This window comes from Eptesicus fuscus, chromosome 9, assembly GCF_027574615.1.
Source record: "Eptesicus fuscus isolate TK198812 chromosome 9, DD_ASM_mEF_20220401, whole genome shotgun sequence".
In the NCBI taxonomy this organism is placed as follows: Eukaryota; Metazoa; Chordata; class Mammalia; order Chiroptera; family Vespertilionidae; genus Eptesicus; species Eptesicus fuscus.
Window position 1 is genome coordinate 13,245,892 of NC_072481.1, and position 15,484 is coordinate 13,261,375.

The following is a 15,484-nucleotide window of genomic DNA, read 5'->3' on the forward strand; positions in this document are numbered from 1 at the left end:
GCCAGCCTCCAGGAATTCCTGCCACTCTGGGCACCGGCAGCAGCCCTGGGGCTGGCAGGGCCAGGTCAGGCCGCTGGCACCGGTGGGGCAGCTGGAACGGACTCGAATGGAGCTGATTAATTTATCCCGGTCCCTGGCAGGCAACAGACAAGGAGCAGCTGGTTGGCTCTTCGGTGCTTTGTTAATTGTGACAGTGACTTCAACCCCAGATGTGACTGACACAGCACTGCCTAGAGACCCCAGCTGCGGTGTGGGGTGCAGGGCAGGGGTCCTCTTGGGGTGGGGGTACAGGAAGCATGATCTCTTTCAGGCGAGGCTGGCACACGCTGGGCTTCTCCCCCAGTGGTCCCTGGGGGCAGGCGCAGGTGGGCGGGGAAGATGCTCAGCAGCGTATCGGCCCCATTCCTCGGTGCCTCTCTGCCAGCCCCGAGCTCTCCGTCCGAAGAGGCCTTGGTGAGGTGGGCCTGTCTGAGCCCCGTTTTACAGATGTGGGTGCTGCGGGTCCAGACCACACGCTGGCCAAGATGCGGTGGAACAGGGGGGCTGAGTCAGCCAGGAAGGACTTGGGGTGCCGGTGGTCCTCGCTCTGCCTCTTGTGGGGCAGCTCAGAACCCCACGGCTTCTCAGGGCACCACGAGGAGTGATGGTGGTGGTGGCTTTTACCTTTTGTCCCCCTTTTCTTCTGACTCTATTTCTTTCTTTTTTTTCTGTTACAGTTGACGTTCAGTATTGTTTTATATTGGTTTCAGGTGTGCAGCACAGTGGTTAGACACTTACACAATCGTACCCGCCCCCCAAGTCCAGACCCCACCTGGCGCCACACAGTTATCGCAGTAGCATTGAGTGTGATCCCTGTGCTGTACCCTGCACCCCCAGGACTATTGTGTGACTGCCAATTGGACGTCTTGCTCCCTTCACCTGTTTCACTAGCCCCCCACTTCCCTTCCACCTGCCAACCCACAGCCCGCTCCCTGTATCTATGAGTCTGTTTCTGTTTTATTTGTTCGTTTATATTGTTCTCTGGATTCTGCCTATCAGTGAAATCGTGTGGTACCCCTCCTTCCCTGTCTGATTTACCCCTCCGAGACCCCTGCTTAAGTAACAGGAGCTCTAGTTCAAGGGCAGTTGCACATAAAGTCCCAAGAGAGACGATCAAGACACTGATCTCGGGTGGAGCTAGGCCAGGGACCCAGAGCTTGTCCCCTCCATCTGCCCTCGGCCCCCAGCCCCTCCTCAGAGCCCTCAGGAGTCCACTGAACTCAGCCCACCCGTGACTGCTCCTCACCAACCGGCATTCTGCAGTTGAGGAAACTGGGGCCCAGAGAGGAGCAGCGACTTGCCCAAGGTCACACAGCAGGTCAACACGGCATCTTCGACGTGACTCTTCTGTGTCCAAACTGGGCTGTTTGGTGCTCGCTGAACACGGCTTACACGTCCAGCCTCGCTGGGCTCTCCCCTCCCGTCCCTGCAAGAGGTTCCTGCTTCAGCCAGCCCCACAGCAAGTTTTGCCCCCCGCTTGATGCCCATTCCCTTTGGCATATCACCCTCCACCAGCTTGTCTGTAAGTGGACTGTGAGGCACTGGAGGGCAGGGAGTAGTTCAGGTATATTTCTTTCTTAAGTTGTGGTAAAATACACATGCCACCAAATTTCCCACCTTTTATCTTAACCACCTTTAGGTGGGCAGTCCAGTGGCACTGAGTCCATTCACGTTGTTGTGTGGCCAACACCACCATCGGCTCCAGAACTTTTTCATCTTCCCAGATTGAAACTTCTGTGCCTATTCAACAATGACTCCCCGTCCCCCTCCCCAGCCCCTGGCACCCCCGTTCCGCTTCCCGTCTCTCTGAGCCTGACCAGTCCGAGTCCCTCGTGCACGAGTAAGTGGAGTCATGCCGCAGTTGTCCTTTCGTCCGGGTTTATCCCCCTCTGTGCGATGTCCCGGAGGTCCCCATGCTGCAGCCTTCGTCACGCGTCACCCCTTTGCAGGCGGAATACTGCTCCAGTGTGTGGAGAGGTCACATTCTGTGTCCATTCATCCGCCGACAGACACGTGATTCTACCTCTGGCTGCCCTGCATACGGGTGTGCGGGTCCCCGAGTCCCTGCCTTTATTTCCTTAGCGTGTGCACACCCAGAAGTGGAATTGCTGGACCCCGTGGTGGTTCTGTGTTTAATTTCCTGAGGAACCACCATACTGTTCCGCACGGTGCCTGTACCTTTTCCATTCCCGCCGGCAACACTCCAGGGCTCCCGTTTCTCATCCTCACCAAAACTCGTTGTGGTTTTTTTTTTGTTTTTTGTTTGTTTTTCTGTTGTTTTGATAATAGCTGGTGGGTGTAACGTGGAACCGCATTGTGCTTTTGAGTCACACTCCCCGACGGGTTAGTGATATTGAGTATGTTTCCTTGTGCTACTTCGCCGTCTGGATATCTTCTTCAGAGGAATGTCTACTCAAGGCCGTGGCCCATTTTTGAGTTGGGCTGCTTGTATGTTTGTTATTGAGGTGTAGGCGTTCTTTGCATGTTCTGGATACTAATTCCTCGTCAGAGACATGATTTGCAGAGGTTTTCTCCCACCCGCTGTTGCCATGTGGTGTGTTTCTTCCTCCGCTGGTAGCGTGGGGTGTGTTTCTGGGCCCGCGATGCCTGGCCAGCACCCGGCACAGAAGCAGTCACACTCCACTTTCCCACCTCCTGGCACCTGTGAGCGGACCCAGGCCAGCCCGGGAGCCCCCAGCCCTACGTGGGGGGCTGAGGGACCATCGCGAGCAGCAGGGCCAAGTCCACCCACCCATCAGTCTGCACTGGCGCCACATCAGGGGGCGCTGCCGCAGGATCTGAGGCGGGGTCTGTGCATTAGAAAGACTCCTCTGGGCGCTGCGGTGGAAACTGGCCTGGGGGCTCGCTGACTTCCCCCCGGCGGGTCCCCGCACTCTTGGCGGGATAGGAGTGGCCACAGAGAGACGAGGCCAGAGCCGTGCAGCCGTGGTATCGGTTCCAGTCCTGGCTCCATCACTCGCTCGTTATGGGATCTCGGGCACGGGGCTCATATGTCTGAGCCTCTGTTTGCCCATCTGTAAACAGGCCATACATGACCCCTCCCCAGATCTGCAGGGTACCTGGTATCTGGCAGCTGTGACAGTCCGCCAGACAAGATCAGCTACCCCAGACTGGAGAATGACCCCCCTTCTTCCCCAGCCCCCCCGCCCCTCCTGCACGATGGATGCATGGGGCATGTGGCAAGGGTGACTGGCAGATGCCCATTCCAGCGGGCTGTGCTCTTTCTGCTGCAGTGGGACTCCATCAACGAGGTGGACGAGTCCTTCCGGCCCATCCACACGTACCAGGTGTGCAACGTCATGAGCCCCAACCAGAACAACTGGCTGCGCACCAGCTGGGTGCCCCGCGACGGCGCCCGGCGCGTCTACGCCGAGATCAAGTTTACCCTGCGCGACTGCAACAGCATGCCCGGCGTGCTGGGCACCTGCAAGGAGACCTTCAACCTCTACTACCTGGAGTCGGACCGCGACCTGGGCGCCAGCACGCACGAGAGCCAGTTCCTCAAGATCGACACCATTGCAGCCGACGAGAGCTTCACGGGCGCCGACCTGGGCGTGCGGCGCCTCAAGCTCAACACGGAGGTGCGCGGCGTGGGCCCGCTCAGCAAGCGCGGCTTCTACCTGGCTTTCCAGGACATCGGGGCCTGCCTCGCCATCCTGTCCCTCCGCATCTACTACAAGAAGTGCCCCACCATGGTGCGCAACCTGGCTGCCTTCTCGGAGGCGGTGACCGGGGCAGACTCCTCCTCTCTGGTGGAGGTGCGGGGCCAGTGCGTGCGGCACTCCGAGGAGCGGGACACGCCCAAGATGTACTGCAGTGCCGAGGGCGAGTGGCTGGTGCCCATTGGCAAGTGCGTGTGCAGCGCCGGCTACGAGGAGCGGCAGGATGCCTGTGTGGGTGAGCGCGCCCCGTGTGGGCTGGCTGGCAGGTGGGCTCAGTCGGGGCAGGGCTGCCGGGGTGTGTGTTGGGGGGGGGGCGGGGCACCAGAGTCAGCAGGCGTCTGGGTGGCGGACACAGCACCTGGGACAGTGGGTGACCCTCCCGTGTTTCTGGGTCAGCAAATCCACAGGCCGTCTGTGTGTGATGGGGGGCGAGGAGGGAACCGCACTGCAGCCAGGCGGTACCCTCCGTGGCATTGTGGAGAGGTCACCCTACCGGACCCCGTGTGATTGGGTACCACTGGGTGCGCACCTGTGCTAGGGAACAATGCGGGGAGCTGACTTAGGTCAGCGTTGCTCTAAGCACCTTTCACCACTGACTCATTCCATCCCACCCCTCCCTGGGAAACAAACTGCTCTCGTCCTGGTTTTTAGATGAGGAGACGAGGCACAGAGAGGCAAAGGGGCTTGACCCAGGGTCGCCCAGCTGGGAAGTGACAGAGCTGTGATGTGAACCCAGAAGTCTGGCTCTCACGTCCGTGCTCAGAACCACGAAGCCGCTAGCCTGCGGGGTGGAGGGAGGTGGCGCCAGGCCCGGGTGGATGGGTGCCGTGTGGGGCCATGGTGAAGGTCTGCGGGCAGGGACCCCAGGGAGGACTGTGCAGGTGGGGCATTTCACAGGGGCACCTGCAGCACCCGCTGTGCTCAGGAGGGTCTCACTAAGGGCCGTGGGAGAGGACAACCGAGGTGCTGGTGAAGGAGGACAGCTGCGGGCACCTGGGTCATGAACTAGCATGACACCTGACCCCACAGGTGTACAGCTGGGCTTCCCATGTCAGGGACCAGGAGCAGGGCCGACCTCAAGCTGTGTGTGTGTGTGTGTGTGTGTGTGTGCGCGCGCACACGTGTGCGTGGTCAGCAGACTCCCACTTGGCACGGTGCTGCCGAGCATCCCGCGAGCCCAGGAACACGGGAGAGCAGGTGTGGACAGGCAGCTGGTACTGGTCCTGGCCTGGTTGCCCTCTGCCCTTCCTTGGCCTCCCCGGGGGCTGGACACATGGCAGCTCAGCCACTCAGCACAGTGAAGCCTGCTGTGGGGACCAAGGTCGTTCTCTGGGACCAGGATCGTCCATCCAGCCACCGGTCCCTTTCCAGCTCCTCTCTGGGGCTCTCTGGTTTCCTTAAAAATCTTTCTTCACGCTCCCAGCTGCTACGAGTCTTCGCTGCTCCTGGACCCTAGACTCAAAGCACCTTCTGTGACATTTGCCTGTTTCGGGGTTTGTTCTACCCTCTGTGGCCTAGTGCACCGGGCTCCCCAGGTCCCCAGCCTCTCCTGGTCCCTATCACAGACATTCCTGTATTTCTCAGCTCCCGGCTGGGTAATAATAATAACAACAGACATCCCTGTATTTCTCAGCTCCCGGCTGGGTCATAATAATAACAACAGACATCCCTGCATCCCTGTTGCCTTGACAGCTTGCAAGGTGATTCCTCAGATATCAGTTCATTTATTCATGGTAGCAAGGCAGGTATTATAATTCCATTTTATAGATGGGAAAACTGAGGCTCAGACGGTTGTGTCACCGACTGAGGTCTCACAGCTGGTGAGAGGTGGAGCTGGGACCTAGTCTGTCTTGCTCTGAGCGAGGGGTAGCGGTTTAACCTATTCCTGGCCCACCCCAACTGCTTTTCTCACCAGAGCTGGCTTCCAACACCCCCTTTAGAGACGATTTTTTGAGCATTTGCCATGTGCCAGGCACTTTAGTAAGTGATTCTTACACATCATGTTAGTTACTCCCTCTGATGAGCATCTAACTGTGTCCCAGGCCACGGGGATATAGACTCAGGGAGTCCCTGCCTTCGGGGAGTTCACGCAGTTTCTCATCCTTACGATAGTTCCCGAAGCTAAGTAATATGCCCCCATCTTATAGATGCGAGACATCGAGCCCCTCAACTTCAGTCACACAGGAGGGATCGGATCCCAGGTGTCTCGCTCCAGAGCCCTGAACTGCTTCCTGTGTCCTCGAAGCCCCGCCTCCCTCCTCCCCGGGTGACAGTGAGGCAGTAACTGGCTCGTCAGCAGGTGGACATCTGTCAGCCTCTGCCCCCAGCTCTGGATCTGTCCAGCCCCCAAGCACACACAAGTCACGTGCTTGTCCTGTGTGCGCTGAGGTGCGCTCGCCCGTAGGAGGGAGACCGGTCCTCCTGACTCCAGGGGTGGGGCCTTGCTCAGAGGCACTGCCCCAGCCTCCTGAGACAGAGGCGGGAAGTGGAGCCCAGAGGGGGACTGTGCCTTGCCCGAGGTCCCACAGCAGGTCAAGGACAGGGCTCTTGGTGGAAACCCCAAAACCTGAGCAGCGGAACCTCCCAGGGCCAGGAGAGGCCAAGGCCACGCCCATTTCCTGGCGCTGCTGGCATGGCAATAAAAAAAATAAAGAGAAGGCAAAGCAGGGTCAGGGAATTGCAGCAAATTTTGAATTTTCATTTAAATCACAATACACGTAATTATGCCAGTTGCAAGATAATTATAGGCTTTATAAAAAATATGAATTCATGGTACCCTGCGGGCAGCGAGGTTTTAGGACAGAAGGCCGGTTGTACGTCGCTCGATGAGAGGGTTTCTGACTGCCCTGTGGGTGGGCTTCTGGGATTGTCCGTGGAACCTCCTTGAGGAAGCAGCACAGGCCCAACACTGAGGCCCTCCAGAGGGAGGCCAGCTGTGTCCCCCATCCCACCCCCTCCTCGGTGGGTAGCCTGACAGTGCGGAGATGGGGACCAATAAGAAGCTGGGAACAGATGGGGGTGCATTTCCTGGGCTGTGGCTACTTGAGCGGGGTCCCCTCAGAGCTGTGGGACCTCCTCAGATTGCGGGACCTCCTCCTTCTCCAGTGGATGGATCTCTCTGAGCAAACTGAGGAGAGGAAGGGCTGGGACTGGCTAAGAGGGGGTCCTGAGTAGCTCAGTCCTGAGTGCCCCCCCGCACCCCCCTCCCCCCCGCACCTCTGAGGCCTGCAGCAGAGGCCAGGCCACATGACAGCCACCTGCCAGCCTCCAGGATCCTGTTTCTCAAGTTTCGCCCTCACAGTGCCCCTCAGAAGTGGGCTGTGCTTGACTTCAGGGAGAACGCCCGGGAAAAGGGACCTAGCTGGTCACAGCGCTCTTTGGCGGCCTGACTGTGACTGCCCTCCGGCCTCAGAGACCCGCAGAAGAATATCAGAGCCAGATGGAGCTCATGCAGCTTACCAGTGAGGAAATGGGGGCCCAGAGAGGTGATGTGACAGGCCCCAGGGCACACAGCTCGGGGTGCTGGACTGAATCAGCCCCCTGACCAGGAAGCTCCCCAGGCCTCACAGCTCCTGACCCAGTGACCTCCCCCACACCTGGCGCTCTCCCCTCCCACCCCTGCCCCAGACAGGGGAGGATCTCCGAGAGTATCACCCTGGGGAGCAGCAGCCCAGCCCGAAGTCCCCGTTCCGTCCTTCCTGTCACCTGGACACAGACTATAAATCACCCTCCACCGCCCTAATCATCTTTCTATAAATACCGGAGCCTCATTTCGGAGGGGAGCAGGAACGCCGAGCTCTCTTGCCTCCTGACTGTGTTTAAAATCTGATTTAGAATTAATTTCCTTTGGCCGTCCACCGGCGGACACCTTATTTGTCAAATCTCAAGCTCTTCGCGGGGGAGGAGAGAGAGGTGGCCAGGGCCGCGGGCAGCTGCTGGCCTGACAGGCGGCCTGGGCAAGGTGCCCTCGGCAGGGGCAGGGGCCCCTCCTGGCCCGCGGCCACACGGGCCGGGCACACGCAGACTCCGGAAGCGCCCTGGGCCGACGGGCAGGGCCAGGCCCCAGCCCAGAGCTGCTCCATCTGTCTCGGCCATTAATTCCCGGCTCTGCCTCCAGGTCTCTGGGCTCCCCGAGGCCTGGTGATTAGTATTCTTATTAAAGATTATTTTATTTCATTGCGCGGATTAATCCGGCCTTGACACGTTCGAGCCATATGGGTATTAGTGGAGCGTGTGAGAACCGCCCACTGGCGAGTGGCCACCTCCAAGGCCAGGGACGCCTCTGAGTTTGCATTCTGGCTGGGGGCGTGGCGAGGGTGGGGGGGGGGGGTGACTAGGGCGAGGCACTCAAGCTCCCCGAGCCTGTTTCCTCTCTGCCAAATGATGTATTAATGCCGATGACATAGAATTGTAACAGTAAGTGCCAGGCAGCATCCTGGCATGAGTGCACGTGTATGCATTCACGTTATCCTCACATCAGCCCTCGGAGCCCCCATTTTACAGATGAGGAAACTGAGGCCCAGCAACATGCCCCATGGCACTTAGCTTAGGTGAAGAGGTTAGACAAGAGAAGGAACCCGGGCAGCCTGCACCCCAGGGCCGGTCTTAGATGAACTCCGAATGGTCAGGGACTCGATGAATGAAGTCTGTCAAGTGCTGCCTTGGTGCCACGCATCACGCCAAGATGTCACCACATGTGTCCTTGTCTGCCTCTCTCGGCTCTGAAAGCTCCCTGAGAGCAGGACCAGCTCTTCCTGAGCTCGGGTCCAGGGATGCTCAGTGAATTTGGGTGAAGGAATAACCGAGCGACAGGATAAGCGAACAGTCCCTGAGGTGCTGATGGACGCGGATCCGATAATTACAGTGAGGATTACCGTCCGTCAGCTCCACAGCACATTCAACAAATACTTGCTGACCCAAGTGCAGAGCCCGCTTCCTGGGCTCAGAAGGGAGCTCTTAGGCTGGGCCTCCTGGGGGGCTCCTGGGAAGAGGAGGTGAGACCACAGTGTGTCACTTAGGAGCCCCCCAATTCCAAGCTCCCAGCCCCGAGTCGAGTCTCAAAACCGGGGCACATTTTCCTCCAACCTGGAGGCCCCTCTGGCTCCACGGCTTCTGAGTCTCTGAAGCAATTTAAGGACATCATCATGTCTCTGGATTTCAGGTTTTCTCTCAAGTTAGTAGAATTTTACAAATTAACCTGATTTTAGCTATTATAATAAAGAGATACGGGTTTTTTTTCTTAATGACGTAATGTCTTGTGAAACAGAGCGCCTCTCAGGCCCAGAGTTTTCTAGAACGGGACTTAGTGGAAGGAGAGCCTCGTGAGCTCCCTGGGGTCGCTGGTGCAGCGGGTTCCGTTCCAGGGGCGGGGCGGGGAGCTCCTGGCTGGGAGGCATTTGGGCCTCCTGAAGGCCTGGGGTCTCTGCCGGGAGCAGATAATGGTGGGAGGAGCTCACTCGGGAAACTCCCACCGGCATTGGCAACCTCTTGGCCAGGTGCTAGGAGCTTTGGGACGAAGACGGCAGTCCTGGGACCTGACTCACAAGGATCTGCCCACAAGGACCTTCTGGTCTGGGAGGAGAGAGACACACAGATAAATAAGTACAGCATCGTGAGTGCTACAGGTGGTGAGACTGAGCAGGCGCTGTGGAAGAGGGAGGGCCGTGGTCGCTTCTGTGTGTGCGTGTGGCCGTGTGTGTGTGTGTGTGTGTGTGTGTGTGTGTGTGTGTGTGTGTGGAGAGGTCCGAAAGGCTTCATTGAAGAAACGGTTGAAAGGAATCTTGGAAGAGTTTGACAGGTGGACAAAGGAGGAAAGGCATCCCAGGAAGAAGGCTCTGAGGAAGGACACAGCCTGCCGGTGTAGGAATGGCCAGTCCTTGAGTTCTGCCTGAGGATCGGGAGTGAGGGGTGGCGCTAGGGGAGGCTGCAGGGAGGGCGTGGGGAGCCAGGCTTATGGGAGCCCATAGGATTGGGACTGGCAATGACAGAGTCGGGTGTCCTTATAGGGAAGGGAGTCCCTCAACCCAGAGGATGCCCGGTCCCGGCACGGCTGACTCGTTCTTGTCCTTTAGGCCACAGCTCACATGTTACCTCCTGTCTCCTTCTTGGGGGAGGTAGCTGCTCCTTTATTTCCTTTCTGGAAAGATCACAGCCTGTTTACTGTGTGCCCCCAAATGCCACTCCCTGAAGGCAGAGACTCCGTGGATCTGGTTCATGGCCGTGCCTCCAGCGCCCAGTCAGTGCCTGGCTCTGAGCAGGTGCGCACGCCGCCGCTGGGGCTGGGGAAGCAGGGCTGGAGGCCGGGTGTGGAGGCTGCGGAGTCATCCAGGTGAGAGATGAGGCAGAGGCTGGAGAGAGGGCCACGTAGGAGACAAGTCCGTGGCAGCCACCGTGACAGTGACGTGATCCGAGAGGGTCCAGGCGCCTGCAATTCCTGGATGGTCAGCATTGCATGGAGAGCTTATAAAACAGACTTCCAGGCCCTTCCCCTCCCCCACACACTCCTGGTCTTCTAACTCCAGCACACGTGTCTTTTGCAGTCAGTGTCTGCCCACTCTCACTCCCTGTCCCGTTTTCATGTCCGGCCTAAGTGACATCCTGGGCTTTGGCCCCCTTTGATTCTTAGCCTCTTGGCCCTGCCCCTGAGGCTGGTGTCTCACTCAAGACCAGTGTCCTGTGATAGACAGGTCCTGGTGGGCGGGGCTGTGGGAGGAGAGGCCCTTCCCTGTGCCGCCTTTGGGGCTGGGACTCAGGTGTCAGGGTCCCGGCCTCAGCTCTGCCTTCGACTTGCTGCGCAACCCTGTGTGAGTCACTGGTCCTCTCTGTGCTCCAGTCCCTCCCTCACAAATGAAGGTAGGGTGGGGGTGCTGAAGGTCCGCACCCCTGTCCCTCAGCGGACCCCTCGCCCCCCGGAAGCCTGGGTCAGAGTGAGAGTGGTTCCTGAGACCAGCCGGCTCACCTCCAGCCACCTTCTCTTCCACAGCCTGTGAGCTGGGCTTCTACAAGTCGGCCCCCGGGGACCAGCTGTGTGCCCGCTGCCCTCCCCACAGCCACTCGGCGGCCCCTGCCACCCAGGCCTGCCGCTGTGACCTCAGCTACTACCGCGCAGCCCTGGACCCACCGTCTGCAGCCTGCACCCGTGAGTACCATCCCTAGACCCCAGAACCACGTATGTGAGGGGCTCTCTGGGGGCATGTGCACATGTCTGGGAACCTGTAGGGGACTCCTGAGCCCCGGTAGAGCCTTGTGAGCGCCACGTGTGCGCTCCTGGCCCCGCAGGGGAAGCGTGTGCTGGAGCAGGTGTGGCCGTGTGCGTGCGTGCCCTGGGTCCCTGAGGTGACTCAGAAGGAGTCTGGCGTCGCGCCTCCTTGTCTGGACCGTCTGCTGACTCGGCTCCTCCATTGCCTCCTGTCCCCCAGCCAGCACAGCCACCCCACTTGCCAGCCCCGGGCTCTTGTGGTGGGACGGGGCGGACTTCACACGGTTCTGACCGATCTTGCCCAGAATCTACCCCAACCTGATCCCCATCTTTCCCTGCCCCCACCTCCATCACCACCCAGCCCCAGGCTCCTTGCACAAGGCAAGTGAGGGTCCAAGTGTATTCACACCACACACAGGCACGCGTGCGGGCACACACACACACACACACACACACGCACTCCCTCCACCATTCTGCCCAGACCTGTGCGTTTCCTGTGCAGACCTGTGCATGTGGGGCTTGCCGGGGCAGAGTGGATGGCTGAGTGACATGGGGACATCGCTGGGCTTCGGGCCCAGGAGAGTCCAGTCCGTCTAGGTCACGGACACGTGCCCTAGACTCGGGTTTCTCTCCAAATGCACAATCCAGGCTCCAGAAATCTTAAGGCGGGGCTTTTAGTATTCCAGACCCTTCAGATCGAAGGTTCTCCATGATTCTGAGATTCCACCATGCTATTCTCTTAAGATCTGAGATTGCCTTCCTGGGATTCTGAGAGTTGGAATTCTGAGGCCCAGGGGTCTCCACAGCCCCGCCCCCTCCCAGGCTCTCCTAGCTCCAAAGCTCCAATCCCCCTCCTCAGGGGCTCACCCTAGCCCCACCGCTCTCTCCAAGGCTCTGCACTGCCAGATGGGGGCTCTCATCTTGGGGGAGGGAGGGTTTGGGGACACCCGCTGGGCTTCCTGGGGCCTCACTCTACTCTAGCCGAGTGCTCGGTGGCATTTACATGACATTCAGCTCAGGGGGCTAAGGAGTGGAGTGTGGGCACCAATGACTGGGACGTTTCGCACCCAGAGTGGCTGCTGTGGGCACCCCCAGGGCTATGCCGTCTCTTTCCGGCTCTTACGAGGAAACCTTGGGAAGCACAAGCTCCCTATTGTCCAGCGGAGGGAGGGGGGCCTTCGGTTTCTGTGACAGACTGTGGCCCTGTGGTCCTAGCCCAATGGCAGACACTGCCTCCACCCTTGCCTCCACTCACTCTGTGCTCCTAGAGCAGTGGTCGGCAAACTCATTAGTCCACAGAGCCAAATATCAACAGTACAACGACTGAAATTTCTTTTGAGAGCCAAATTTTTTAAACTTAAACTTCTTCTAACGCCACTTCTTCAACATAGACTCGCCCAGGCCGTGGTATTTTGTGTGGAAGAGCCACACTCAAGGGGCCAAAGAGCCGCATGTGGCTCGCGAGCCGCAGTTTGGCAGCCACGGTCCTAGAGCATAGAGTAGGTGTGACCTTATCCTTAGGGAGCCCCAGATATCATGGGGGAGCCAGAGACCTGCCCTGGTCTGTGGGGGAGACTGGACCACCCCAATAAATGCCCTTCACCCCCTTCCCCGTTACTCCCTGCTCCCAGGGCCGCCCTCAGCACCAGTGAATCTCATCTCCAGCGTGAATGGGACCTCTGTGACCCTGGAGTGGGCCCCTCCACTGGACCCGGGCGGCCGCAGCGACATCACCTACAACGCCGTGTGCCGCCGCTGCCCCTGGGCGCTGGGCCGCTGCGAGAAGTGCGGGAGCGGCACCCGCTTCGTGCCCCAGCAGGCGAGCCTGGTGCAGGCCAGCCTGCTGGTGGCCAACCTGCTGGCCCACATGAACTACTCCTTCTGGATAGAGGCCGTCAACGGCGTGTCCGACCAGAGCCCCGAGCCCCGCCAGGCCGCGGTCGTCAACATCACCACGAACCAGGCAGGTAGGCGGAGACGCTCTGTGCCCGGCTCCCCTGGCCCTGCCCTCCCGGGCCCCCGCGCGCTGCACAGGCTTGCTGTGGCCTTAGGCTGGTGCCTGCCGCTCTGGCCCTGCCCTGCTCACCGGGACCTGGAGCCACGGGCTCCCTTAGAACAGTAGGACCCATCCTGTGATCCAGAAAGCACAGAGGCAGGTGCTCACTGCCATCACAGGCCTGGGTTCCAGGACTTTCCCGCTCTGCCTCTGCTTCCTCCCTGGTGCACTGGCATACATAGCACCTGCCTGAGGCACTGTAAGGAGGCTTAAATGAAGGAAAGGAAAATGCTTGGCCCAGCACCTGGCCCGTGGATTGGGTCTCCTGGTCTGGACAACAGCCCGCCATTTACCTCTGTTTCTAGCCGGTTGTTGCACTGAATTTAGCTACTGGGACCTCTTTCTTTCCAAATTCTGGAGGGTCCTGCCCGTCAAGTGACAGCCTGACCTAAGCCCACCGTGGCAGCCAGCTTCCCTGTCAGCAGCCATCTCCCACGTGGCCTGGACCCCCACCGCGCCCCATCCTCGCCTCCCCACACCACAGGCCCAGCAGACACCACTCCCACCAAGTCCCGGAGCAGGAAACGGAGGTGCAGAGTGCCACCCAGCATCAGCCCATGGAAAGTGGCAGAGCTGGGAATCGAACTCGCATCTGTCTCACTCCCAAGTGAACTCTCTGGTGTCTTTTCTTATAAAGACACCAATCCCAATATGAGGGCCCCCCCATGACCTCATCTTAACTTAATTACCTCCTGAAGGTCCAGCTCCAATGATCACATTAGGGGTTTGGGCTTCAATATATTCTTTGGGGGGAGAGGGGACACAGTTAACACCTATAGCACCTCCCATGTCCCCATCACGTGTTGCCTGGACAACCACAGGAGGCCCCTCCCGCCTTGCCCATAATTGGTTCTCACACCATATCCTGAGTGGGCTTTAAAAATGAAAGATTTCTCCACATCCTCTCCAACACTTGCTATTTCTTGTCTAATTGATAATAGCCGTTCTAACAGCTGGGAGGTCGTATCTCATTGTGGTTTTGATTTACATTGCCCTCGTCATAGTGGCGTGGAGCATCTTTTCATATGTCTGTTGGCCATCTATCTTACGTCTCCCTTGGAGAACTGTCTATTCAGGTCCTTTGCCCATGTTTTATTCAGACTGTTTTTCTGTTGTTGAGTTGTATGAGTTCTTTATATACTTTGGATATTAGCCCCCTTATCGGAAGTATCGTTTGCAAATATCCTCTCCCATTAGGTTGGTTGCCTAAATTTACTAGTGTATAATGTTGTTAGCGTGACCCGCCCCTGCCTGCCTCTCCAGCCTTACCCCATCCACTCTTGCCTGGCTCATCCCTTGCAGCAACACGGGCCTCGGTTCCCATCCTTGAACACACACACCATGCCCTTCCCCCGCTGGGCCTTGGCCTTGCTTCTCCACCGCAGGGACACGCTCCTCCCTGTGACGTCCCCATGGCTGGCTCCTTCAGTCCTCAGCTCAACTGGCATCCCCACCCCAGGGAGGCCTACCCTGGCCAGCCGAGCTGACATGGCAGGTCCCTCCTGGCCGCTGTGGGCGGTCCTTTCCATCACAGCTCCCTCTTCCTGTCTCACACGGCACTTCACCAACCTGTCATCCTGCACTGACTTGGCTTCTTATTCACTGTCTCCCTTCGTAGACGGTGAGCGCCTTGAAGGCTGTCTTAGTCCCTGCAGTCTCCCCAGGTCCTAGCCCAGTGCCGGGCCTCACCTCTTCTCCACAACCCCCTCTTTCCCTAAAGCCTTCTCTGGGGCCCCGCCCACTTCCCTCCCACCTAGGCGTTCTGCTCTCCCTCTGTGTCTGCCCCACTCACACTGTTGCCTTGGCAATTCCTTCCTCTTTAAGAGGTGTTAGTATTCCTGGCTCCGTGTGCTCGGTGCCTGCAAGGGTCTCATCTGATCCTCAGTCTTCCTGGCAGGGGTGCCCACTAGCTTGCTAGCTTAGCTGCTGTCCGGATGGGGAAGCTGCAGCCATGAGACCCAGCCAGCAAGAGAGGGGCTGGGCTGTGAGTCCCAGACTGTGGGGACACCTATGTACCACACCCTCCAACGTAACTCTGGAGTTGCTTCTTAATTCTTCATGTCAAAGTCCAGCATTTACTGAGCAGCTAGTGTGTGTGGTCTCTGCCTTCAGGGGGCTCCCAGGCCTCCCAGGAGACAAGATGCCCAGAGATGAGGCAGGTGGGGGACCCAGGAGGTGTGGGGGTGCGCAGAGGGGGAGGGGGAGGCCTGCGGGCTGGAGGGACAGGGAGAGGGGTTTGCATCCCTGCAGGTGCTTTCCTGTTTGGCTGTGGCTGGGTGTCTGTCTGGCACTTTGCAGCAGACCCCCCTCCAGGATAATGCACTGGACACTGGAGGGAGGGTGGCAGTGCATGGTGGAGGGAACGGGTGAATCAGTCAATGAATGAGGGTGAGTGGGTGTCTTCGTGTGACTGTGAGAATACTTGAGCTCAAATGGGCCAGGCTCGGCTCATGTCCCTTCCCGAAGTATACTGATCGGTCCTGGGCATACCTCCAAACCCTGCGGTGA

At 58.7% G+C, this 15,484-nt stretch overlaps 1 protein-coding gene across 1 annotated transcript in view; it reads left to right on the forward strand.

Moving 5' to 3' along the window:
* The window catches only part of EPHA8 (EPH receptor A8), a 31,809-nt gene that overhangs the window by 8,462 nt on the left and 7,863 nt on the right, over positions 1-15,484 (forward strand). Inside the window, exons 3-5 of the mRNA XM_054720706.1 lie at positions 3,294-3,957; positions 10,705-10,860; positions 12,552-12,887. Coding sequence (XP_054576681.1) covers positions 3,294-3,957; positions 10,705-10,860; positions 12,552-12,887 — 1,156 coding nt within the window. The remainder of the gene's footprint in view (positions 1-3,293; positions 3,958-10,704; positions 10,861-12,551; positions 12,888-15,484) is intronic.